Here is a 27,284-nt window from a genome sequence, read left to right as displayed (position 1 = left end):
AGGGCCTCGCTGGGTTCATCCACACGCTTGGCAGTCACTGTGCCAACGACTCCAACAATGCTCTTGACCAGGAGAGGAATGTGTCGGACTCGGGCCTGGATAACTTCTTCACCCACACACTGTTTTCTACTGCTCCCAGTATCTGACATTGGAACTCTTGAGCTCCTCAAACACAATGTGTCTGTTCTGCAGGCATCTCTCTCTGTCTTTGGGCCCCTTTATGGAAATGTTTGGCAGCAAGACCACCTCTTTGTGGCGTGTGTGTGCGCATGTCATTTGTAAGCACAGAGGGCAGCTGTAAAGCAAAGTCAAGTGGCACATTCATACTCACAGTGCCCAAACAGCGGATGGATGGGATAGAGAGATGATTTCTGGCTGTTTCTGTCAGCTGCAGCGAGTGGGAGGTTGAGAGGAGAAGAAAGGCTATGCTCCAGTCAGCTTTGGGACCTATTAGCATTTGGATAAGCTCAGAAAGCTCCCAGCGGCCTTGCCACACAGAGAGTGGTCGGGTCTATGCGCCTGTACTGCTTCAGCTATAAGCCGAGTCCTGTCAATGGACCCATTGTGCAGGACCGGCCGCCGGGATGTCTGACGGCCTTTATCTCCCTGGTCCTCGCTCTGCTTGAAAGTAGCATGCCGGCTTCCTTGGCACTCCAACCCGAGCATCCATCTTGTCATTTGGCAACTGATTGCTGATAAGAATGGCTTTGTTCATTTTGTCTGTTTTGTCTGTTCACTGTGAGGATGACTAACTCTGAAGTGATTTGTGTCAGTTGCTTAATGCCAAGGCCAACGACTCATCATTAGTGAAGTGCAAAGCATGTCATTTGAAGTGGTCAAAAGTCATTGACAAACTGCTGTTGTCATTTAATGGGTACTGTTTGTTCCATAACACCATCCAGTCCAGCATGTTGGCCAGAATCACTCTTCTGGATGATCCGCTGTCAGTTCATCCATTTCCAGCAGTTCTGTTTCATTTTTCTTCTTTCTACAATACTCTTTCTACACCAAAAACTGATTGGTCCCTCTGATCTTTACCAAACATCTCTTGAGGCCAATGCTGTGATTTACTTTGTGTCTGGCCAGCCGTTCCTGTCGTCAGCTGGGAAAGTCAAGATTGGACCTCTGACTCTAGTGCTCGCTCCCTTTCTCTTTCCATCTGTCTGGGTGGAACTCAGTGATGAATGTCCTTGATTTGTTCTTCTCACCAGCTCCTGGTTGTCTTTGGAAGATACAGCTGTTTGTGCTACTGCAACTGATAGCTTGCATTGTGCGACTGCAGGCCAGAGCAAACACACAGGTCAGCAATATGTGTGCAACGTAGCTAGCTACTTAGGGCCATTGCAGTTGGGCAATGTCGAAGAGGATTAACTTGTATGTAGCATTTGTCTCCGTTTTCCCAAGTCAACTTACTGACAAAATAAAGCCAGATGGACAAGTTCTTGCACTGTTTTTTTTTCAGTTTTAATTACTTGCAGCTTGATGATCGATTATATTACTGTTTGAACTGCAATGAATCTATGAGATGACGAATCAATGAAGTTAAACAAAAGTTTCTGGCTTGAAAAGTCTGAGACTTGGTGTCATTGTTTGTGTCCATTCTCAGTTTTGGCACACATTTTCGTGTGTAAATTATTGAGTTATGTTAGACGTTGCTTTAAAAAGACTCAAGATTTCTTAGAAAGACCTCAGAGGGGGTCTCTACATAGCACAAGGAAGTTCCCTGTGTATTTCTGCGTGTTCGTGTGAGTGTGTGTGTCTGTGTGTGTGTGTGTGTGTGTGTGTGTGTGTGTGTGTGTGTGTGTACGTGAGTCACTGGCTCCTGTTGGTCTGTGTCTGCAGACCCACAAATAAACAGCACTAAGCCAGCTGGAAATGGGGAAAAGCACAGGCTTCTCTCAGTCTGCATTCGGGTTAATACAGTTCATGGGAAAAGGAACCAAACACCCACACATACTGTACATGTAGTAGCACATGAACATGAAAACACATCTACTCTTCATCTATGCCTTTGAATTTCTCCATCCTCACTGTCCAGGTGTATGTGATGGATGGACACCGTTTTTTTTTTTTTTTGTGCAGTGTTTGAACCAGCACCAGATTATGTGCGTGTGCATGCAGGTAAACATCTGTGCCTTCAGACTCCCACTCATCCTCGCATGCAGGGGTCACATGAGCCGGGTTCATCTGTGCCAACACGGAGAGCTTCCTTGACCTTTTGGGTCTTGTTAAAGGTTCTCTTGGAGGAAACACTGAGAGGGCTTTGTCCACTGGAGCCCAGCTGTGCCTGTGTCCTCCCTGCTCACAGCCTATTCTCTCTTCTGTCAGTCTGTGTGTCTCTGTACTGGCAGTCGGGTTAAGACAGTGGGGTGACCCACCTGGACTTGTCTGCTGAGAAGAACATCTCTGTTGGAGAACAAACAGGATTCGTTAGGTGCTGTACAGATGGAGCACTTTTACAAATATAGATTGAGTCAAAATAACTTGGACAGCAATACTTCTTCTTTGCCACCTTTTACATTTACAGGTAACTTTGGAGGTGCTTTGGTGCACTGAAAAATGTGGCATATCATTCAGTAAAACTTTGGCAAAATTGTAATATCCACACTTTTGTTTCACTCACTTTTACTTTGCCTCTTGGAAATCCCCATCTCTAAATTTCTTGCCAAAATTGTAACCACAAGGTCACAGGTTTGAGCCCTACAACAGCAGATGTGTCCATCACCAGCCATCTGTCCTGTCAGGATGTCCTTGAACAGAAGACTGGACCCCTACCTGTTCGCTTGCTGTAAGCAGAAGGGAAGAGGAATATCAGATAAAACCGAGAATTCAACTTGTGACTGTGTTTTAATCCACCCATCACGATTTACCTCGCTAAACTAGGCTGACCGGGAACATTTTGGACAGTTTGCTAACTCGATTGGCTTAGTTGATAGTTCGGATTATTAGCTAACAGTGAGCTGTGTTGAACCATCGCCAGATGCTGACCTCACGCTGACTTAGCCAGCGTGCTGCAGTGATAGTACTAATCATTCAATCAAGTCACAGAAAGGCCAGCCTGTGTTCACTCTCAAACACAGCTCACGCTCGGGGGGGAAAAACCCAACTCATCAGCCCATGTTCTGTGCATACCAGTACATAGACTGGGTGATGATCGCGGGGAGGAGGGGGAGAGGGCGTTGAAGTGGAAGGAGGAAAGGTTAAGGGAGAAAATCATCCAATGAGAAAAAGATGAAGAATGGAAGCAGAGATGCGAAAAAATGTCTGCTCCCTGCTGAAGTCTCCTCATTCATCTGATAAGAGCGGCACACTCTGGTGATGAATGGCCGGTGTCAAAAGTCACTCTGAGTTTCATATTTTCATGTCTGAATGATGGGATTAACGAGATGTGCTGATTGCTCTGGGTGGTTTCTGTTTGCTTTTCTTGTAGCCTCTACCACATGTTAGACTGCCCTTGATTAAACTGATATCTTTTTTTAACCTTGTGCCGCTGAAACTGGCCACACTTCCGTATTGATTCTCAGAATTCATCATTTCAGAAACTACTTTGCCATTTCTAAACTACTGGTTTTAAGCATTTGTCTTTCTGTATGGAGCCAGAGTTTGAGACACTTTTTAATCAATTTAAACGGAAGGCTGGGTTTATAAATGGATATGACATTCTTAAAATGATATAGTGTTATTTTCTCTGCAGCGAAGACGGGAAAACTATCTCACAGTAATGGAACAATCTCCAAACACGGTGTTTACTTAGCTTCTGCGACAACAAACATCATGTTAACTGTGGCAGCGCATCATGAAGCACTTCCGTTTGTTGCTTGCTAAATTACCCTGATTGTCATCTTCTCAGGTTTCCTCCTCTGCTGAGAAAAGATAACATCCCTCTCTCTATCTGTCCTCAAACATCCCCTCTTTCACTATCTCGCCTTCTCTAAATCCAGTTATCTCTCCACTCTCATGATGATGATGACCGTTGCATATCTCTTCAATCTAAACAACGTGCTTGCTATTTCCCCTTTTCTTGTTTTATCAGTGTGATGCTTTGAGGTTTTTTTTACCCCGGAAATAGCAGTTCTGCAAAATTTACATGTTTACATATTTGTGTCATGTGCTTATAAGACTGCAATATTGTCTTTAATAAGCATTATGTTACAATACATGTCAGTCTTATTGAAACTTGTTTGCTTTAATTAAATCCTGTTGGTGCAGATTTTGAATGTCTTTAGATTCAACAACAAATCATGTTTTAAATTCGCAATATTTGTGAGTAATTATTAGGCTGGGTGGATCAAGCAAAACTATAACTACATTAACCTGTTGGTCTTTTTTCTCTGAAGAATCTCCAAGAGCATCCCCACCACCAAAGACGTTGAACCGCTGCTGGAGATCGATGGAGACATACGCAGCTTCGAGGTCTTCCTCTCATCCAGGACGCCCGTCTTAACTGCCAGAGATGTGGAGATGTTCTTGCCCTGCACGGTCAACCTGGACCCCAAACTCAGGGAGATCATTGCAGGTTCATACACACTTTTTGTTTGGGTTGGTTGAAAATATGTCTGAGATAGGTGTTTGGCCACCACAGCTTTAGTGCACCTTAGATTCTACAAATCTCTGTTGCCGGTATTCATATTCTTCCCACAGATATTCCATAATTTTGTTTTTAATGGTGGTGTTGGATTGTGCTGTCTAACGAGTCAAAGTTGCCTCCCACAGACAAAGAGGCATTATGTTTTTAAGTAAAGACTGTCCGTCACATTCTTGTGAATTTTGGTGAGTTTCTCCAGATTGGTATTTGTGTTTACATGCACTAGACTAGAGGATGATCTACTTAGATATTCTGAGGTCAAATGTCAGACTTCATTATTGTCTCCAAAAACAAATTTGTGGCCAAATCGCAATTGTATATGTGGTCATTATGAAAACAATAACCACATATGTCAAATAGTACAAAATGATGTAGGGTCAAGATTCTTCTCTATACCCAATCTTAAACTTCACAACTCTGAAATCTGATTTGGTCACACGTGTCTTCTACGATCACCTTGAATTTCTGCAGAATGTTTTGATCTTTTTTGTGTGTTTTTGAATTTGAAGACAACGCTCTCGGGGAGACATCCATATTTGAAGCATTTTTATTTTGTCTTGACATCAACCGAATGTTCTATTAAAAAATAACTTTGTAGGCAAAATATGCAAAAACATAAATTACATTTTTTTTAAACTTCAGTCAAATCAAATGTATCTGATACATCACAGAACCAACACATGCCCAATTTTAGTTTAGTCCAGTTTCTTCTAAGCTCAAAGGGGTTTTGTTCCAAGGCTTTATCATTTCAGGCAACAATATGGAGTGTGTGCACTGCACATACAATATGTGTATATCTGTGTGTGTGTGTGTGTGTGTGTGTGTGTGTGTGAGGGAGATAGAGGTTAATTATGCAGTTTGTGTAAAGAATATTAAAGGGTTAGATATACAATGTGAAACAAAGAACTTTCCTCTTTGTGATGTTTTGCGTTCATTGCCAGCTCATTTGGCAGTGACACTACTCACAACACTGCAGCCGGGTCTGATCTAAAAGCACCCACTGCAGGGGCTCTCGCTCAGCCTCAGCTCGTTTCTCATTTCCAAACAATCAAATGTCATGCAGGTTTCCACCGAAGTGCTGAGGGATCGGGACAATATATTCACTTGTGTCACCAATCTGCCTCCAGTGCTACAAACAAATTTCACAGTTTGTAGTGACAGTGACGTCATAGAGCATCAGTATTAAACTGTAATCCAGAGCTGCGCTGTACTTTTGCTACTGTGCGTCAGTGTCCATTCAGCCTATACAGGAGTGTCAATGACGTCTGGTGTGAAGCTGTTACTTCATAGTGTTATGAGACCACAGAAAACACACAAACTCACACACAAAGTCTGTTCCATTGAGCCAAGGCTGAGTCACGGAGGGCGCAGCTGACCAAGCTCTGTGACCAGACGTCCAGTCGTTAAGCAAAAGAACAGGACTGTGAGCTAAAAGTGTGTAGATGTGTCCAATTTCCACCACAACATGTGTTTATTTGTATGCTCTAAAGTAGTTGGGTGCTTTCACCTTCACACGTGTCCCCAGGGAGCGGACGATGACCAACGCTCCTACCTAGCCGTCCTGCTCCCTCCACTCCCACTGTGGCCAGTCTTCACTCGTTGCCCGGCGTCCTGTGGCCAGCCAGTGGGTAGTGCTGTCAGTGATACCCGCCCATGAGCCTGACTCACATCATAAGGCCCCCATTGTGTTTGCAGGCTGGATTGGGTCTCACTCAGCGTGTCATTCAGCAACCACTTGTATAACCAGGAGACATTCTGGTGCCTGCTTCTGTTTCTGGTTCTTACTTTCTTGCCAGCCACACAGAGCCACTGTGTTCTTTCTCCCGGCCTGTTTCACTTTAATTTGGGAGGTTTTTCCCAAAGTTTCTCTCCTCCACTCCTTCTCCAATAGGAGTCAAACTGATTTATGCAATTTATGTGCAGCGTCCACCAGTTCCCATGATCTACTTTTGTTTGTTTACATGGGTGAATTTATTTATGAGGGACAACAAGGGGCTTCATGTGCCAGAGGCATCACATTTGTCGGTTTAACATTTGGTAAAGACAGACTATGGGCACGCCTGCTGGTTTGTGAGTAAACTGAGTAATAGAAATCAAAGTGAGAATGGAATTCACAGTTGAAGATCGATGTAATTGTAACATCTGCACCCTTTTTCTTTCCAGCATTTAGTTCTTTGATTGTTTTCTATTTTGGAGAAGGAGAACATGCTCAGACATAACGTTCTTCTTTTATTCCCTGCTGTGCTCTTGTGTACGTCGATTGTTTGATATCTATTTTTCTCTTTGGAATCACCGCTGTCTTCACTCTCAGGAGACGTTGAAATTATTGATGCGTGGGTGGATCTGAAGGGTCTTTATAGTCATAGCCAAGATGATCACCAGCATCTCAGATAAAAACCCTTCCTTCTCTCTGCCTCTCTTCTTATTTCTACTCCCTGGCTCTGTCCTCTCTTAGATGTGCGTGCAGCCAGAGAGCAGATGCACATGGGAGGAGTGACCTATCCCACGCTGTCCCTGCAGGACCCAGGGCCCCGTCCACAGTCAGGTTACAGCCAGCTCTCTGCCCACTGCTCCCCGACAGGCTCCTTTCCAGGGACCCTGCCTCCTCAGCCCCACAGCGCTTACTTCAGCGGGATGACGGGCCCTCAGCACCCATTCTACAACCGGGTGAGCCGAAGAGGACTTGTGTTTATATAAACAGTACTCCTGTTGTATACTGGAGGTGTCAAAGTTAGTCAGTATATTTTCTATTTTTAAAGATAAACTCATTGATCCCGACAACCAGCAACAACAACTACAACCATTGTTTAAAAAAAAGACCCTTTCTGAATTTAGCTGCTCAGTCCAGTATTACACTGACCTACTGTACCCCACTTTATTGAAAAGGAATGAAGAAGTTCCCATATTTGTATTCATCCCTGCAGTATTTTATGATTTTGAGTGCCTAACCTCCCTCATATGATTTTCATTTTATTTGTACCTGCTCTCCCCTGCTCTCCCCTCCTCTTCCCTGCCCACATCCTCTCCTCTCCCCTCATAGCCTTATTTCCCCCACCATGTGTATCACCTGCCTCGGCATTACTCCAACCATGCCCCCTCATCCCTGCGCCCCTCCATTAAACCACCCGGTCAGACTATGGACAACACCACTGGACTTGTAAGTAAAGAGGAAGTAGACAAAAAACAGCTGCAGATGAACTCGTTGTTGAAAAATGATATTATGCAACAATTATAGAAAATTGAAGTCTGTTTCATAATTCTGTTTAAAAAGAAATCATAGTGTTTTACAGCACTACCAGTTATGAGAAATTGTTTTCCTTATTTGTATGAAATGTTGTAAGAAGGATTACAATTGCTGAATCAACCAACTGCACCACAAAGTCAGACATCTTTTCCTTTTACAAACACTTCCTCCCTTCTCCATTACCCTTTTTCCCTTTTCCTCAGTGTGATGTCACACGTTTTACCTTTACATTTTAACACCCCGCACTTTTCACCGCCCTGTGCCGAACCACTGTCCAATCCTGATGGTGTTTGGGTTATCTTTACCTTGAAATGAACTCGTCCTTTATCAGCCTTTCTTCTTCTTCACAACCCTTGTCTATACTCTATGCTTGTGTCAGGATGTTATTGCAGAGGACACCAGAGAAGGCCTCCCCTCCTGTCCCTCTGAACCTAACATGGTAACATGTAGTTAAAGCTGCATATTTGCACATATGCAGCTCGTCCGTTATTACATGCCTGTTAACATGATGCTTAAGCCTCGTTTTTTTATTTCTTGTGTTGCCTGCAAAAAAAATGCACGCCTGTGTGTTTCCCAGAATTCTTCTAAAGCTCCTGTGGTTTACAAAAAGCAGACACACAGTCACTCAAACACATAAGCTGCATCTGGTGTGAAAATGACTTCCCTTTAACAAATGAGAGCTGTGGGTTTTTTGTCACTAACTTCCGCGTATGTATATATATCATTCTGATGAAGTTCACTGCCATGGTAGCAGTTCCCATTTTGTTTCAAATGGCTTTTAACCCACTTACACTGTGCTCCGAGTTTCTCTGACAAGAGCTGAAACTCTCCAACCCAGATATTCACACATTCTGAGAGAAAGCTGCCACTATTAGAACAATTTGAAGATAACGCTCCTCAGGAGATTTCTGCTCCACAAAGCCACTTATCAGACACTGCCAGCATGCATTTGAAGGAGCCGGATGAAAGATTTAAATATAGATTACTAAGTAATGTTCCTTCGCTTCTCACTCTGTATTTTTATGTCTTTAATTTTTTTTTTGCTTCAATCTTCCTCCTCTTCTTTAAACCTTCATTGCTGTCTGCAAATGCTTCTCAGATTCTTTCCTCATATCTGTCCTTTATGTTATTGTTCCCTTCGCCCTACGTATACATCTTCTCAGTTTCATCCCATTCCGGCTTCCCAGCTACATTAGCCCATCTTATCCCTTTTCTGGTTCACACTTGATCTCTTTGTGTTGTGTTAATATGTGCCTGTATTTCTTCAAATCTCATGAATGTGGATGTGTGTGCAGCACACCGGCTCATTTGTGTAAGTCTTTGAATATGTAAGCAGGCATAGCCCAGTGTAATTGCTTAGCTGATATAAGTGCAAGTATGGAATCCTCAGGCTGCCAGGATTATCATCAGAGCAACTGTTGGGGCTGGCGACACACACACACACATACACACACAGTGACAAAGAGCCCAGCGCTGGTAGAGCTTATCTCCTTACCAAGACGCTTCCTCCCTCACAGAGCTCTGTTTCCCCTTCCCCATCCTCCTGCCCAGCCCTGAGCTCAGCCCAGCTGTAATTACACTCTTATCAAACACACACACTGGGAGGGTTCACACAAACACACACACACACACATGCTCACTCACATTCATGCTCTCGCTCACATTCTTAGAATACACGTTCGCAGTCTGAATCGAAGAGTCGTATTCAAGACCTTTCCCGAATTGAAAATTCTGCTTTTTTTCCGTGCAGAGTGGGTGATGCCTCGTTCTCTTTCTGTGTCTTTTTCTCTGTCTCCGTCTCGTCTGCAGTCATTTCTAGCTGCAACCACAACGACTGTAATATTCTACTGACTTCAGTGAAAACGAAACATATCCTCGTGTAATAATTCTACTTCCTACAGCCTCTTCCATTACAGTTGTCTGCTCACCTGCTGCAAGACAGATGTCCCCTGATCATGACTTCTACATGCCTTTCGGCCCGTCTGTCTGTCTTTTCTGTTCTTTTTTTCACATGTACATGCTGGGCTTCACAGTACTATATGTGCCTCTGTGTATTTTTGTCTGAGTATTTATCTATTTGCATTTATTTGTCTCCTTTTCAAGCATTTAAAGTCGCTGCCTTACAAATTAAAGCAGGTACCCCTTTGGTTTCATGGCTACTTTTGTCATCCGACCCTTAACTCCATCCTCCATGTAGCTCTACCTCATTTCTAACACACTGGTCAGTACTACAGAGCATGCCATAGAAGGAGATATCGTAGAATGACTTAAAGTAGATCATCAAATAGATGCACAACACAACTTCTTGTATAGTAGTTTTCCAGTAGATTCACTAACTTAGATTCATTCCTGAGGAGATCCATAAGGAAGAGTAGTTTAACTCCCTGAGTGCCAGTCTTCATCCTATTGCCCGCTACTACAGAAAGGTGGCACCCACTGTTGTGTACTGAATTGTGTGAGCTGCTTATTTTCTTCTCTCTAACAACCACTCACAGTCGGAATAAGCTCTGCTCTTCTCTCCCTTGAAACCAGAAACAATGATGGGTGTGTGGGGGGGGGGGCTTAGTCATAAGCCACGTCTTAATGGTGCTAATAGCAGAGATGACTAGGGAGGGAGGGAGGGAGCGAGGAGGAAGAGATGGGGCGAGAGAGAAACATAGTGATGGAAAAGAGAGTAGGAGGCCAGCAGAGGAGGCTTCGAGGGAAGGAATGTTAGAGGAAGGAAGAGAGGAAGGGAAGGAAGCAGAGACTGAGTGAGAGAGGGGAGGTAGGAGGGAGGCGGAGCGGGGAGCGGGGTCGAAGTGGTTGGATGAGGTTTGTTTTGTTTTTGTGCCAGCGGGTGGCATGTTGGCAGTGTGTGAGGCCTCACGCAGCATCAACAGGCCGCTGGTTTGAGTCACATCAGGCCGCTTCAAGACTCACAGACTTACAGTCTCCATCTTTTAAGTGTTGTGCACACACTTAACGGGCTTATGTATACAGAGAGAGAGAGAGAGAGAGAGAGAGAGAGAATAAGAGCAGGTAACAGTGTATTTAGATATGTTGGCAGCTTTGTTTACTTTGACACTTGCACTGTGTGACTGATAGAGAGAATTACTGTTGCCTTTTCATTTTGCACCCTCTGTTTGTCTCACCGTAGCAGGCCTGCACGTCTCTTAGCCAGGAATTGTTGCTCGTTTTGCCCGAATCAGTGTTTTAGCAGTGATGAGTTAGGCTAACAGAATGTGCTAACAATGCAGGTGTTTGCCCTGGTAACCTTAACTCATGAAAAAGAAACAACACAATCTTGTTCAGTTGTTTATATTATCATTATCCATGTGTGTGTGTTTGTGTGTGTGTGTGTGTAGGTTTCTCCTGCTGTCCTGCTCAGCTCTATGAACACAGATGCAGTGTGCGAGCATCTCAAACAGATTGACGGCATCGACACCAGCATGCTGCCTCAGTACATCTCCACCGTCAAGAAGGTGCGTCGGTCTCGCCCTTCAAAAAAAAAAAAAATATCCTTTCAGTTTCCTGTACATGACAATCGTTTCAATCAATTTGGTCTGATACTTGCTGTGAAGTGATTCTGAGAATAGCAATACACTTCAGTTATCACAATTCGATGTTTGGTGATACTTTATCGATCCTCAAACATGTTTCTTTTATTTTTGTGTTATAGTGCATATGCAAGATTTTTTTTTTCCGATGCTTTAGGTGAAGTTTAAATCCTTTTTTCAGAGTGCACTAAAAGTAGTGCTGTGATGTTGGATGTTGAAGGAACTTTGATGAATACAAACACAAAAAAAAAACACACAAAAAAAGAAGTTTACTTTTCTAAACTGATTTCTCGATATGGCAGCGTTTTCTTCAAAATAGTTTGAGAAAAACTGCAGTATATGGCCTGCTAACAGTGAAACATACACCTTATATATTAAGACATATCTTGTCAAAAGTACTGTAGCCAATCTCCTACCATATTAAAGTATAGCTGCTCATGTTGTTCCTCCATCTTTGATTGACTCATTTCATAAAATGTTTACCTGATATAACTGTGAACAACCCTTTAAAACCTTTCCTGTTTGTCTGTTGCAGGCTAATATTAATGGCCGAGTGTTATCTCAGTGCAACGTGGACGAGCTGAAGAAAGAGATGGAAATGAACTTTGGGGACTGGCAGCTCTTCAGGGGAACGGTGAGACAAACTCTTTCTTTTGAAGCGTCTTTACTTGTCTCACAGCATGCTTTCATGTTGTTGTTATGGGCGTTTTACATGTATATACATTTCTATATGTAAGTGAGAATAAATGAGCTTTAAAAGCAAAGAAACTGGGCCATCAGTTTAAAAAAGCATCAGTCCACCAACCAGAAACTTCCAACTGCTCCTCCATTAGTCCAATGTAAAAGCATGAAAGATTTACACATAGATATATAGAATATATTCTCCTCCATGTGTGATACTCTGCCCTCTCACAGCTCTCCTCTTGATCTCTGTCATCACTTGTTTCGTCCAAAATGAAGCCTGACAGTGTCTCCTAATACAACATCTTGTGCTCTGCTGAGATATTTTATAATCCGTATTATGAGAAAGCCGCCAGTCAGACAGCAAGGAGTCCACTCGGCTGAAATCACTAACACATGTAGCCGGCTCCACTTCGTCAGACGTCAGCCTGTGCTCCTAATTCCAAACCAAAGAGCGCTGGATTGGTCGTGTTTTACAGGAGATCCAATGTAGCGCTCGCTCAGCAGCAGCTGGCCTTACAGCTCCGTGTACTTACCAGTGTTGTGTTGCCAGGATGCAGCCAGCACAAACATCTGGTTCAAGATGGCCGACTGATATCTGGATGAAGGGAGGTTATTGTCGGGGAGAAGTGGACAGCTGAATGGCTCTCCTTAATGAGCAGCTCATTCTCACAAGCGCATGTTTGGTTGTTTCTTGTTTCGTCTGTCACATGCTCTAAAGAATTTGTTTACCCATTATTGTGTCTTCTCAAACATAAGTCAAATGATAAATGATGATGTTTTTTGTGCCAGCTGATGGAACAGCGTCACGCTGAAAGCCAGGCTCTCCTTCAGGATGAGTCCCGAGCTGTGAGCGAGCAGGGCAGCAGTGTGCACCACGCCGAGCCCAACAGACGCTCAGGGGGAGCCCAGCATGAAGCGACGGCCTTCAGCCTCAACCTCAGCTTCGAGGAGCTCAGCGGAGCCGGGCTGGAGGAACCACAGAGACACAGCAACAACTCTCATTGGCCGGTCAGTTTCACTCTGGGGAGCTTTACCTAAATTTACCAAAACAGCAGGTACAGAGCAGCGTGTATGCACTCAAAGTTGCTGGTGTAAGCACAAGTGTGAGCGTGTAACAATCGCAAATGGGATCGCAAGGTCACACGCCCTAAACTGTTGCACAGCCACCAAGCTAATGTGTTGGTGACCTCAGTGGTTTCCCGTGAGTGTGGTCTACAGAGAAAAATGCACAGCAGAGGAAACTTATGGTGTTCTTTAACACTGCAGAATTAAAAATACACACACACACACACTGCAGAGCACAAAACGGTGTCAAGAGGCCCCTTGTTTGCAAAATTTCTTCGACACATGCAGACACTCACCCGCGGACAGCTGGCTCGACTGCAGTTTTATAATCTCACTTACTGATCTGTTTCAATTCAATTATCAAACATCGATATTTGCCAGTAACTTTTTGACTGCATCCAACCTCGTGCTCAAAACATTTCATTTTTTTTTACTAATCTGGTTATAACATTTTTAGTGTTGTTATTACCGCCACATTTTTATGTTTATGATATAAAGGTGTCACTTCAGGCTATCTGTTCAACTCAAAAACTTGAGTGTAATATTTCTTGTCAGCAAAGACATATGGACACGTTTAATCCAACTTTGTCCCTCCTGTCAGGTGGTGAATCACCGCACCTCCAGCATGTCCAGTCTCAACTCTCAGGAATCCTCCAATGACATCTGCAAGCTGACAGACAAGCAGCAGGCCGAGTATCGTGATGCCTACAGGGAGTACATCGCTCAGATGGCCACACTGGAGATGTCCGGCGGTGCGGGGGAGAGGCCCGTGCAGCCCCACCCGGGACAGTTCCTGCAGGCTGCCAGCTCAGATGACAAAGGGGTGGGTGGACCGTCACAAGTACCCTGTTTGTTTTGTGTCATTGCATCACTTACAGCATGAGTAGTTCAGTCAAGTCACTGTAGGACGGATTGTAGAAAAATGTGGTAACTGCTGTCACTGACTTGTCTCTAAGTGCGTATGATTTGTCTTTCTGAAGCATGTGGTTTTAAATGTTATATTCCTCTGGCCTGTACTATGGCTAAATTCTCATTCTGGGAGATCACATCTTCTTGTATTTCTTAATTATTGGCTTAAACTCTTTGTTTCTCTTGGCACACAACAGAGAGACAAGAATCCCCTCTCCAGGAGAGTCTGTATATTTTCATGTTCTCCTCATTGGATCCTCTTTCCTTTCCTCAGGCCAAGGAAGGAGCTGATCAAGACAGCCGTAAGCCCTTCACCAAGAGAGGCTCCAAGGCGGGCGATGCCACAGATTTCCCCCCAGGGACCGACGCCCAGACCCTCGACCCCATCAGTGAGGAGGATGAGAAGTTGGACCACAGTGCTTCCTCCAGGACTCCAGCCTCCAGGAAGAAGGGAGCGGGGGCCTTGTACCACAAGCTGCCCAGTGATGAAGACTCCAGTCCAGAAGAAGCTGACAACACCACACCTCTCCTCCACAGAGAGCCCGGTGCTCCCAACACCCTCAGGGGCTCCCAGCCCACCGGGCTGCTCACCAAGCCTGGCTTCCTCTCTGAAATCCTGCTGGACAAGAAGGACTCGTCGGACTCAGGGATGCGATCCAGCGACAGCTCCCTGGAGGACCCTGAAGGAGACGCTGACAGAGATGGTGGCGCACAGAAGGCCAGTCTGATCGAGCTGGAGCTGGAGGGTCTGGTGAAGAAGAGAGGCCTCCTCCCGAGCAGCCTGAGCGGCCTGCAGGACACTGCGGTGGCCCGTATGTCCATCTGCTCTGAGGCCCCGTCAGAGGCCAGCCTGATGGCCAGCAGCCCGGACGAGGGGTGGCCGTCCAGCGGGGTCAGCAACCTGAACCGCACTGATAGCAACACCACTCTCAACAACAACACAAACAGCCCCAGTGACGCCAACACAACCAACAGTAACACCAACAACAGCCATCAGCAGCAGTCCACCTGCTCTTCCTCCAATACTGACGTGTCTCCAGCTGTCATCACCATCACCCCCGGCAGCAGCAGCACTGCCAACACCACCATGGCCACCGTCCACAACCAAAACCTGCGCACCATCAGTCTGGGAGATGAGAGGGAGAGCGTCCTCTGAGGAAGCCTGTGTTACTGTGAGATGGGTCACATAGACTAGTTTTCGATGTTGTTGTTGGTAGCGTAATACTTTTGCTGTTGTGGTGTGCTAGAAAGAGTCGGAGTAGATATGTGTTCAAGTGTTAGGAAGGGAAGGTTCCGAGTGTTGCTGTGAAACAAAAGAAGTGCATACGAAAGCTTTAAAGACTTCATTAGCAACAAAACAATCAACTTTAATTTAAACCGTCTGACATGTTGATAATGATTTTGGCTTTAAGAAAACCAAAAATGCATTATTAAGGTCAAGTTTTGATCCTTTTGAGTGACATTTTGCCGCCCCACAATTTCGCCTCATTTCAGTGTGGTTTGTTCCTCATGCGATTGCGGTGCTGTTACAGAAAGTGTTTAGGTACGAAATGTTACATGTTGTGGACATCGCGTGTTACAGAAAAATAAATTCAGGAAATGTAGCCATGACTGAAAGACTCTTTAAGTTGCTGAGAACTTGAGTCCCTGAAGTGTTTGTGTGTAGCTGTGTTGGGTAGTTAGAACATCATTAAATAGATGGCAGTGTAGACAGTGGTGTGGTAGGGTGTGTTGCTGGCAGATTCAGTGATAGAAGAAATGCATGAACTCGTCTCCAAAGTGGTGTTTGTCTTCTCGAAAAATCCTTTTGAGGTGGTGTTTGTGAACCAATAAACATTTTCACTATGTTGACCCTTGAAATGAGTCTCCTGTTTCTCTGTTTCTTTCTTGCAGGAAAATCAGCTGTTGGTAGAGTGAGGTCTCACCAGACATGGATTTCCATTTTGATATGATCAGAAAATTCTAACTAAGTATTTTCTTTCCCTGGTCAAAATGTTATCGAATGCAGGAGTGAAAGAAGAGAGGGCGCTAATGGCAGGATATATTTTTGACCGATAGATGGCGCACTCTTCATACAAACGTGATACAGGCTGCTGCCACAGACGCTGCCTGTCAGTATCAGAAACTGTCGAGGATGACAACTACAACTCTCAATGTCAGGGTCTGTAAGGGTTCTTTGGGAAGTTTTTATACATTTTCATTTAATCTAGAAATGACTTTATTTAAAGTTTAACTGCTCAGTTAAAGAGTGTTTTTATCCTGCAGCTTACACACATGATCCGTCAAGAAGTGGTCCCAGGGGGGAAAGCGTCAAATCCAAGAGGAGTTTAGTTTGCAGGTATGTGGTATGAAAATATTTGAACCTTTCTTACCTCAGTTGTCCATTCTTTACAGTATCATACGCTTTCTGATAAATAAGCCGTATAAAACAGGAATGTTGAAAGTTGACTATCCAAGTAGGACATCCCACTGTCTCTTGGTTTAATGATTACACTTTTTATTGGTGTCAAGCAGAACAGTTTCCTGTCAGTAGGTGTTCTTGCACTCTACATTTCTTCTGATCCATTAAGTCGTTTTATGTGACCTGAGAAGTCACCGACTTTGAAGAATTTACTTACACAGTACAAAATAAAGTACAAAGCAAGTATTGCTCCAATTAAAATAAAAAAAGTTGATTAATTTCGAAATCAGTGAAGCATCACCAGCTTTCACCATTTCAAGTCGCCAAAATTGTCTGCTTCTGTACTAAAACAACAGCCTTCAGCCCAATACTTTGATGGTTCAGGCCGTCACGCTAAAACCATTTAATCCTATTTACTTTACATAGCATGTGAGAAAGTAAAAGTGCAGTCAGTGTGTCCTAAATAACCTTTTTACGCAACTATGCATCTCCAGGGCGCGCTCGCCCCCGGGCAAGTGTTGACGCTGTGTTTCACAGATTGCTGTGGGTCAGAGTGCACGTCTGATAAGGACACTTTGTTGTGAGATCTGTTCTGAAGTGCATCAGATGTTCACTGTAGCCTACGTAAAAAGCACAGTCATATCAATGCACTTCTGTGGAAAGTCAGCTGGAAAAACTGATTTTACGGTTTGATGTTTTCTGACACCAACATAGAATGTTCAATCTCCAACCCCCCCCCCCCCCCCCCCCCCCCCCCAAAATGAAACATGTTCAAGTTGCGTTTTTGATTTATTTTGTATAAAAAAGGTACAATTTACATTACTTTTATAAAAAGTTTCAGCATAATTAAGTACAACATTACACTTCTGCAGAAGTTTCAAATTCCTGCAACTATACAAGATAAACTCCAGATCAGAGTTCACACGGTTTCATTCTCTCGTTTTAACTTTTTTTTTTTTAAACAACGTCCAGTCCTTCATGTGCCAACAATTCTGACAAGACAAGACTAAACTTTTTACAGTAACTAACCAAGTTGTCTTTTCTATTCACGTTCCCAACTCCGCAAAAAAGCGAAGACTTCAACAAGGAGAGGGACAAGGGGGTGAGGAAGAGGGGGTGGAAATAATCCTTGTGACAATAATCTCGTTTTTCCTCCCACTGTCGGGAATATAACGCTCCTTCCATTTCCAGAAAGGACCCACAAATAAAAAAAAAAGTCTTAAGTTAAATAATAAGTGTCCAAACAGAAAACACAGCACATAAGATTGTCCCATAATAAGCAAAAGTCTCTTGATTTCAGCGTCAGAAAAAAAGAAAAAAATCCAGGCCTGGAGGACAGTGGTTGGATTTGGGGGGGAGGTGAAGGAGGGAAGGAGGAAAGTCCTGCTCCCCAGGTCCTGTGTGTGTTTTTGCGTCTTGACCAAACACCTGCAAAAGATTGAGAAAGAGAGAGGCGTGTTTAGAAAATGCAAACAGGGCAGAGATCCGGACAGACTGGCGCCAGGGAGGAAGCCGCAGTTTTTAACATTTAACCAAACACTCCCAATACTAAGCAAACCCTGCGCTCCAGATGTACACACACACACACACACACACACACACACACACACACACACACACACACACACACACACACACACACACACACACACACACACACACACACACACACACACACACACACACACACGCTCAGTGAGAGAAAGAGGGAGAAGGAGGGAGGCATACACACATACACTTTTCGCACAACTTCAGCCTACAATCTGGGGAAGAATCAGCGTAATTGCCGCTCAGCTGGCGCCTACCCACTTCTTGTACCAATTATGTGCAGACATCGTAGTAGCAGTAATCCAAACAGCCATTATTTTCCTGTTGCAGATGCTCTTCATTATAGACACAAGAGGCTATAATACAATCCTGAATACTGCTACTTATACAGTAACCCAAAGCAGCCTGGAGCGAAAATCTTCCTTTTCATTCAGCCAAAGTCGATGCAAAGAATGTGAATCATTTGATTAACCTGAGTTAGATACTGAAACGCTGAATGAGACAATATTTTGATCTTTTTTTGTTTAAGATACAGCTTGCAGCTATATTTCGGGCAATTAAAATTATTCCAAAATCCCATTTTGGATTCAAGTTAAGCCAGCAATGTTCGTATGCAAAAACATATTGGGAGCATAGCATCAACGTGAGACGCCGAGCCACATTAGTAGCGAACAAACGGATTGGTAAATGGTAATTCTAGCCCGTGCATTCTGCCCCAGCAGACTGGAGGACAGGCTGTAGAGAAGCCCTGGACAGAATGCAGCAGCAGCACAAGCAGACATGAGGACAGCCTACTTACCGCTTTAACGATGCAGAGTCCGGCTGTCATCTGTCATCAGCTCTGATGGCAACTCCGGGGACTGAAAACAAACAAACACACGGACCAAATGTTAATTTTCTCCACGCAGCATCCGAATACGAGGTAACGGCGTTGTAGCAGTGTTATTTAGGTCGAGTATCTTCCTTATTTCATTCTGTGCAGAAGGAAAAAAGAAAAAACATGCCATTTTCTTTTTTTTTTCTCCCAATAAGCCATCTTGTGCGAGTTACGCATAGACTACAAAGACGCACAGGCAATGCGCACAAATACAAACCCGCCGGATATCTTCCACAACAAACCAGGCTTTCTACAGTGTAATTACCTGTAATGACAAGATGCTGATGTCTGTGTTGAGGGTAGTCAGAGGGGTCCTGGACGGAGCCTGCCCCGGCCGCGCAGGCTGGTGATGCAGGCTGGTGAGTGCGACACTGGAGTCCAGCGCGATCTGCAGGTCCAGGATGTAGTCGATGACATGCTGCAGGATTTCCATCTTGCTGACGTTCTTGTTCTGGGGGATGCTGGGCACGAGCTCCTTCAGCTTGGAGTAGCAGTCGTTCATGTTGTACAGCAGGCTGAGAGGGTCGTCCACTGGGGTCTTGCTCCGAGAGATTCCCAAGGAGTGCTCCGTTAGGTTGGCGTTGTTTTTCCGGAAGGACCGCACGGGGCTTATTGCTTTCATTTTCAAAGTGTTTGAGTTGAGCGCGAGGGAGGTTGTAATCGTGTCGATTATCTTGCTTCTTTTTAAGTCCTGTTTCTTTTTTTTTTTTTGTCAGACGACCAGCGATCAGACTGGATTACCAAGCTGTCAGTGTGCTTTATATAGGCAGCAGGCTGGACATGCGACACAGGCGGGTCTAGCGCGCTGATTTGTCGACGTAGCTACGTCACTCAACGCCTTGACGCTCTGCTATTCGTTCCCCGCGTCTAAACCCTTCCCCTTCTCTATCTTGTTACCAGTGGCAACGCATGTTGGAGGCGGAACCCGGGAGAGGGCGCTTCGGCAGCTCTGGTGGGCAATTTGGAAAATTAATCCCCTACCTGTTTCTGATCAAGAAAATTAAAGATCCGCGAGGCTGTCAATTGCCTATTGCGAATTATGAACACGCGTGAAGCTGTTTCCCTTCAAGTTTAGCATGTGTTGTGGTTTTGGAGAAGATCGAGCACAATTGTATTTGGAAACGTGTGGGCTATCTAATAATAAAAAAGGTTCATGTCAGACTATAAAATATGAATATATGGTGGAGTTGATTACAAAAGGCAGAGAATGCAGAGTATTTATTTTGTGTCAACCATCTTTCATTATTTCACTTGAACCGATGCATTTAGTTAACGTGTGTTGTTTTGGAGGTGTGGAGCGGTGATGATGAGGACCACAACAGGCGCGTCTGATCATTCTTAATTCCCTTCAGCCTGGACCGGCGTGAAGACTAGTTTCTGCCACTGAAAACAGAGAGGTGTTTGAGTGGGAATGGAAAAAAGCTTCAAACAGGAGAATGGTCCGACCAAAACTAAGATAAATTATTGTGTGAGTGTTTTTACGCATAGGAAAATAGACTACAGTTTAAGCTATTAAATACACGAGTCTGTCTTTTTACGCACGTTAGGATTGTGTTTCTGCAAACAGCGAGATCTCAAATGAACCTCAGTGAAGAGTCTTCGTGAACATTTTGAGATTGATAGAAGATCTGAAAAAGATTGTGGTTTTGATGGACAACTCTCAAATCTGTCTTTAAATCAATATAGTCCTAACATTTGAAGATGTCTAAGGGTTGTGTGTGCATCAGAGTCCGACTGCAGTCGTGCGATTTCAACCGAAGTATCCATGTGCCCTTACTTAGTTTTGACTGTGGGTTTGTCTATAAATGAATCAGTCAGGGTCCCGTGCACTTCAGTGTTGATCGCCACCTGAGTATGTTGTATGTCAAAGTTCATTTAGTCACGCTACAAATGTGCCTTTCATATCTGAGCACGTGAAGAGTTGATTAACTACTATTGACATTTTAATGTTTTCTGAATGAGTCGTTTGTTTGTAGGAATTACACGCTTCATTCTTCAGCTGGAGGAGATGGTGGAGGGGGGGCTGTTTGATGCTGCCACTAACTAATTGCCCCCAGGGGCTGTTGTTGGACTGTTGTTATGTGCAGGATTATTATTTTTTTTTTCACTTTAAGGATTAGATAAAAATCAATACATTTTCAAAGAGGTGAGAAGTGGGTCGCCGATGAAACTCTGCATTCAGAGAGGCTTGGGATAAGAAAAGATTACAAACATGATGTTTTCTGGTTTTATTTTAAGGGCAACTCAGCTGAAAGACAACAAGATAAAGAAATCCTCGAATCGGAATTAATCCTAATGGACAAAAAGAAACGCAGTTTGGAGAGCAGTGACTGCAGAGACAGAAAGAAAACACATGCTGGATTAGTGCGAGCAAAGAGCGAGAACGAAAAGTTGCCCACAATAATCAATATAATCGTGATTTTGCGTCCGGGACTTTGCAGTATTATACGAAATCCTGCAAAACACCATCTGTTTCATTGTTTTTACGCGCGATTCTCTTCACCAGACACGGACACTTTCTCCTTCAGCTTCTTGACGCTCCTAATTTTTATGCATTTCTAATATAATCCGCACCTCCTGCAGTCTGTGTCCACATCTGGTGCAATCGGATTTTCCATCTTCTTCTCGTCTTCCCTTCGCTCCCGCAGCTGTGTACATTTTGGTCGACGTTCACAGACTGATGCCTGACAGGCACGTGATGAATTGGCGCAAGAGCACGTCGGTGCAGAGAGCAGCGCGAGCCTCCACAGCACCAGCACCACCGCTAGCAGCAGCAGCAGCAGCAGCCTCAGCCTCACCCCTACCTCTCCTTCTTCCCTGTTTCTCTCTTCCTCCCTCTGCTCTCTCCTCTCTCTCGCTCAGTCTTTGGAGCAGACTCTCTGGCGCCGGAGCCGTGACGTCACCTCATTCACAGCAGCCCTCGAGCCAGCCCTCGCGGCGCCGCTGAGGCGGTTTCTATGGAGACGGGGTTTCAGGGGTTGTCAATCAGAGGTTGTTCTCAGCTGATCAACCCGGAGGCCGGACCGGGGAAGTTTTAAAACTTGGGATTTGGGTCAATGCGGGGTTCTTCTTCGGTGGTGGCCCAAACTATAGCCTAGTGTAGGCGTACTGTAGAAACTTTTTTAGATGCAGCCACATTAGACCTAGGCCTACTATTTCTTGTCAATTTATCTGAAAAATGTAGTAAAAAAGAAGTAGTTTAAGGCTATTTGTCCCACAGGCTGCCAAAAGTTCTCATGTCCCTCAGATTAAGATTTTACATTTGTCTAATTATAATTAAGAAGCCCATAACCCAATGCCAAACTACAGCATTAAAACGTATTCAACTTTCTTATTTCAACAACAGAATGCTGCATGAAAACCAAAAACTGAATGCATCATGAGATTAAAGTCTATTCAGGACTGTAAAATTAAACACAACAGAGTGACAGTAATAGGAACATGACAGCAGTAACAGGAACTGTTTTCGTATTTGTTTGGGCTACTTTTGATGGGACATTTCAAACAGATGTCAGTCTGTTCAGTAAACCCAACAAATTAAAATTTGGGATTTGAACCTGAAGTTACTATTTTTATATTGCTTTAGACCTTTTTCTAGCTACATAGTTGCATGTAGGCTAATTCTTCCTCAGCGAGTCACATCCACCATTCTTTTTACACACCCTGTTGCTGTGATTATTTTAAATTAATGAAATTAATTGTGAGAGAAAATGTGTTAATTATTTTGGTGAGTCTGTGAAGATTACCTAAACGTGAAATACATTGGCTCAAGAAATTTGTCATGTGCATCTCAGGAAAATATCAGGCTACAAAAAAGTTTTTTAAAATATGCCTGCAACAATATTGGGCTTGTGCTGTTTAACCACTCAGAGTGATCAGTCAGGGAGAACATGATCTGCTGTGAGACATCATGTGGATCTTATTTCCCACGGACAAACATGTTTATGTTTATTGCCAGATGTGACGATAACCAGTCAAATCTACATTAATGTACCAAAATACATTAATGGCCAAGTCGCCAAAATAAACATATTTGTCACATAGGCTATGCTTTGCAAACATCAGGGGTGAAACCCTTAAAAACGATCTTGACCCAAACAGTCAAACTTCAGCTGTATTGCACACGTTTAGAGACTTCATTAAATGAGGCTATTTTAGAAGTTTTCTGAAGTTCTTTCTGAACCTCTAGGACTCAAAGACATTCCTCCGTCGAAGCGAACAAATAACAGACTATGTTGTCCCCTCTCTCTGTGGTCCCGGTCAAACACCTATTGGGTTGGTTTCAGGTGAAAAGGTTTTATGGAACAAAGCGGAGCTGTCAGCCGGCTGCAGAGCTCCCTGCATGCAGCCCAGCGTCTGACTGTCAGCGCCCCGATCCACTTGTTGATCCTCCGCCCTGCTGCAACCGAACTCATATCTTTCAGTAAATATAACTCGGAATTGAAACTATTTGCCCACTTTCTCCTAATGCCGAATTTAATAATGACATTTCCTAAAGTCTAAGTCCGGACACCGGATGCAATTAAAAACACAAATAGGCTTCCCCAATACTGAATTGTCGTTTAACATACTGGAAACTTTCTATAGGCAACTGGAAAAAAATATTATCACGTGAATACATACCGCAAGGAATTAGGCCTATACGAACCTTAGCCTATGAGAGATTAAAAAACACCTCAAAGTACAAATAAATAACTCTGAACTTTCTAAGGAGCACACGCCGACATGTGTAAGTCCCTTCCACTATTTAACATCCCATGCACAGTCGACATATTTCACTTAATCTCTACTCCTTGCACTGATTTAATTTTTATGTTTCCCCAATAGACCCTGGTGGAAAAAAAAAACACGCATTTTCAAGTTAAATACGTCCCGTTCCGCTTGTTTTCAAGTCCTTTGCAGTAACCGTCGAGTACCGTGAATACATTTCTGTTCTCCAACATCCCAGGGTTCTAGAGAGTCTCGCGCTGGGCACCTCTCAGCTGAGTTGCCACGCGCCTATCGCGTGGAGCAGTGTACACATGTGACAGTGGCGCAGGAGCTCTTGTAGCAGCAGCGTCGACCCTGTGGGGCGTGGTCTGCTCTCATACACCCCCAAACTGCAGTGATGTGGTGTCACAGGGAGGAAAAGGCAAAGGGGGACTGAACTGTGTTCTTCATGTGCAGCTGAAATACCACAAGTGTTGACAAATCGGGCAAGCAATGAATTAGCTTTTGAGTTCATAAGGTGATCATGTATTTACAATATCAGATAGGCTAATTGTAAAAGGTGCAACTTCATAATTTCTCAGAGCCAAAGCTAGCATCTTCATATTCATAGTTTTTATGAAACCAAAGCTAAGGTGGTCCGTCCTCATATTTATGAAGCTAATGACAAGACAGGCTAATGATTGTTATTTAAGCTTTAAAAAAATGAGACAAATTAGCCCATTATCCAAAGTTGCTGCATGGTTTGTATCTGATCATTTTATCTGGCTACATTACTTCCCCTCAAAAAGAAGAAAAGAAGTTAAATTAATTTAGAGTCAGTCCATATTCATAACTTTGTTTGTGTGAAACAATAAGGTTCACATGTCAATATGCCGAGTTATTGGACACTTTTCCGATCATTGAAAATTTCTGTCTGAATGACCAAATTCATACATTTAAATTGGATTTGAAAAAATACTTTTTTTTTTGTTGATAAACATGAAAATGACAACTACTGTAAGGATATGAAATAGTTCAGATGTAAATAGTCTTGACCTTCACTGAAATACATGCCTTCTTTCTTTCTGTCTGTCTGTCCACGCCCAGCCTCTCTTCAGTCTGGACTCTCTCATCCTGAGCTAAAAGCCACCGAGGCCTGGACCTATTGTAACATGAGAGGCTGCAGAGAGCATACAGGCAAGCCGAAAGCTCTGAGGGAGAAGGATGGATGGGAGGGATGAGGTGACAAGATTGTGCCAGGCGGCAAAGGCACCCTGGCTGCCCATTGCCTTCGAAGCTGGTCGTGAAGTGTCCACTACAAACCCCCCTTGAGACCCTCCCTCTGCTTCTGCTACAGCTAGCTGTCGGACATGAGCCCACAGGTAGAGGTGGATGGAAATATACAGTATATTTTATGTTTTTCTATGCAACTGTAATGTGGACAACTTTATCAACTAGTCATGCAAAGTTGCTACAAATCCACTTATTTTAGAGTTAAACCACTCGGATCTTTTGGCCAGCATAAAAACCACAAACCAGTTGGCAGTGTGGAAAAGTTGGCTGCAGTCTAACTTTTGGGCAATATTGCCCGTTGGCATACAATCACACATTAACATTGCTGTGTCGCCCACCTATCACTGCGGCACAGCTGTCACTGCAGCAAGCAGCCTGTACCCTTATAATCAGATATCTGCATATCTCCTCTTTCACAAGAAGACTATGACAGTGTGGTTTCAAGTCCAACTTACTGTTGGAAGATGATTGTTAAAATCAGATTTTGAATATGCAACAGGGAGAAAGTGAGGGAGGTGGTGTGTGTGAGTGAATACGAAGTAACCAAAAGTTAGGGATCATAGTTGTTACATAGTTGTGTTGCAGAAAATTCGCAACTTTAAAACTTGGTGTTGAGTTGATGTCATTTAACTCGACATTTGCTTGACATCTCTCACTGACGCTTCAGTGAGCAGCCCGATGAAGATTGTGTCGTTTCAATCCCAGAGAGCAGGAATTCAGGTTCCTCTATTCCAGGGGGAATTGAGAGTGTATATGAGACCTGAAAGGAGGTTGTGATACCACCTTGGTCTCATGGTAACTTGGTTTTGTGTGTGCGTCTTGAGGACATTGGGGGACAGTCTTTACTGAAGGAGCATTTCCTTTTGGGAACGTCACATCAGAATACCGTCACATTTTTTTTTATTTTTGAGACCTTGAATAAGATTGTTTCAGCACTCTGATTTAACCTGAAAATGTAACCAATATTTTTCATCACTATGGAGGAATGCATGTGCCAGCAAGGCAGGGAAAAAGTTGATTCACTAAGCTAGCTGAATGCTAGCTGTGTTGCATTCTATTCAAAATCTAGTGATGATGAGTAAATCTTCATTTAAAAAGCACTATATAACTCATATTACATCTCTATAATACTCACTCTCTTATGTATGTAAACAAGCAAACATTCTTTTGTGATTATATGCTAAGTTTGAATAAGGCAAGGCAAAGTTTCCCAGTTTTCACCTTTGACAACCTCTCTGCGAGCAAAACACAAGAAGTGAACATTTTGACGTAGTCTTCTCCACAGCAGAACTCTGAAGCTTCCTCCTGCTGTATCTCTGCGTTGCAGTAGAGCTCACTTCCTTATAACCCCAAACCCTCTGACCACAGTCATCTCGCTCTTACTCAATCTTTATCTATTTATACAGCATAGAGGGAAGAGAGAGTTAATGTAGGAAACACACTCCTTTCTGTAAAAACAGAGAACCGGTCAGTCGGCAGACTCGTTGCTCTCTCCTTTGCCACCTCTGACCACCGTGCTTGTTGTTTCTACTGAGGTACAGTATGTCACTGAAATTTGAAGAAAGGCTCAACGGAGCTTGTAGACCGGCATAACAGTTTTTTTTATAGGCTTTAAAACCCTGGCTACTTTAGAGAAATATCTACACTAGCATTGTCTGATTTAGTTAAAATCTTCCATCTGCACTGAAATGCCAAACTGATAGAAAAACACTTAAATCTTTTCTATTCTAAGCCAACAGCTTAACACCATTACTGCCAAGATGCTTTCCACTGTCTCCAAAGCGTTATTTATTGTTTACAGAGTAAGTGTGAAAAATGTAGTGCACCACCAAGTCCAATTTCTAAAAACTGGATCAGATATCAGAGAGACTGGGGCTGTGTACGAAGCCATTCACTCAACCTTTCATTCACTATTTTACTGTATTTATACGGGTAGTTCTGTAGGAAGGACAGGGCAGTAGCAAGGATTTATTTTAAAACTGAGGTAAAAAAATCAAAGTCCCCCCTATAGGCCACACAAGACACCACAAAACAAAGGCTTAATTATTCAGATTATTGAAATCACTATGATTTTTTTTCTTTATTTTCTAATTTAAAGATGAGCAGTCTTTAGGGAAATGCCTTTGAAAGTCTTGAAACCAAGAAGCCGTAGGCTGGTTTAACACATGCACTCCTGATTTTCTTTTCTTTAAATCTTCCCCCCCCCTTAAAAAATGTCTGCGCAGCCTGCCCCAGAAATGTTCCCCGAGTTGCTTATTTACACATGTCTCAGGGTCTCAGGGTCTCAGGAGGCAAGACATGACGTTAAAAAGAAGTTGTGGACATTATTTTCAGCTTTATATCAATGCTATGTACTTTGACATATTGACAGCATCAGAGAACGAGTGATACTGGCGAGCAGAAAACAGAATAATTCAGCGTCATTGTTTGCGTATATATGTTGCCCGCTC

The 27,284-nt window shown here is 43.6% G+C and overlaps 3 protein-coding genes across 9 annotated transcripts in view; 1 reads left to right on the top strand and 2 right to left on the bottom strand.

Moving 5' to 3' along the window:
* kidins220a (kinase D-interacting substrate 220a) overlaps positions 1 to 15,886 on the top strand; it is a 41,410-nt gene extending 25,524 nt beyond the window's left edge. For 3 of the 7 annotated variants that reach the window (XM_061063514.1, XM_061063513.1, XM_061063516.1), the window contains exons 24-32: positions 4,338 to 4,516; positions 7,041 to 7,252; positions 7,626 to 7,742; positions 8,209 to 8,268; positions 11,177 to 11,293; positions 11,904 to 12,002; positions 12,842 to 13,060; positions 13,719 to 13,940; positions 14,301 to 15,886. In XM_061063514.1, coding sequence (XP_060919497.1) covers positions 4,338 to 4,516; positions 7,041 to 7,252; positions 7,626 to 7,742; positions 8,209 to 8,268; positions 11,177 to 11,293; positions 11,904 to 12,002; positions 12,842 to 13,060; positions 13,719 to 13,940; positions 14,301 to 15,182 — 2,107 coding nt within the window. In that variant the 3' untranslated portion in view covers positions 15,183 to 15,886. Of the gene's footprint in view, positions 1 to 4,337; positions 4,517 to 7,040; positions 7,253 to 7,625; positions 7,743 to 8,208; positions 8,269 to 9,932; positions 9,966 to 11,176; positions 11,294 to 11,903; positions 12,003 to 12,841; positions 13,061 to 13,718; positions 13,941 to 14,300 lie in introns of all 7 variants that reach the window. The other 4 variants (XM_061063517.1, XM_061063519.1, XM_061063518.1 and 1 more) reach the window with 4 other exon arrangements.
* The window catches only part of asap2a (ArfGAP with SH3 domain, ankyrin repeat and PH domain 2a), a 310,370-nt gene that overhangs the window by 140,820 nt on the left and 142,266 nt on the right, over positions 1 to 27,284 (bottom strand). The window lies entirely within an intron of this gene.
* On the bottom strand, positions 17,204 to 19,589 carry id2a (inhibitor of DNA binding 2a). Its single transcript, XM_061062531.1, has 3 exons — positions 19,118 to 19,589; positions 18,775 to 18,835; positions 17,204 to 17,855 (listed from the first exon to the last, which is right to left on the bottom strand). The coding sequence occupies exons 1-2, from the start codon at positions 19,472 to 19,474 to the stop codon at positions 18,779 to 18,781; spliced, it is 414 nt and encodes a 137-aa protein (XP_060918514.1). The 5' UTR covers positions 19,475 to 19,589; the 3' UTR covers positions 17,204 to 17,855; positions 18,775 to 18,778.

Source organism: Labrus mixtus, chromosome 18 (genome assembly GCF_963584025.1).
Source record: "Labrus mixtus chromosome 18, fLabMix1.1, whole genome shotgun sequence".
Taxonomy (NCBI): Eukaryota; Metazoa; Chordata; class Actinopteri; order Labriformes; family Labridae; genus Labrus; species Labrus mixtus.
The sequence above is the reverse complement of the archived record's forward strand: the minus strand, read 5'-3'. Positions and strand labels throughout refer to the sequence as shown.

What these genes read in the sequence shown, in the direction of transcription:
- id2a (XM_061062531.1), bottom strand. Translation starts at nt 19,474, where the DNA reads ATGAAAGCAATAAGCCCCGTGCGGTCCTTCCGGAAAAACAACGCCAAC. An exon ending in TCAGCATCTTGTCATTACAG is followed by an intron (nt 18,836 to 19,117) that starts GTAATTACACTG and finishes GTTTGTTTTCAG; the next exon opens with TCCCCGGAGTTGCCATCAGA.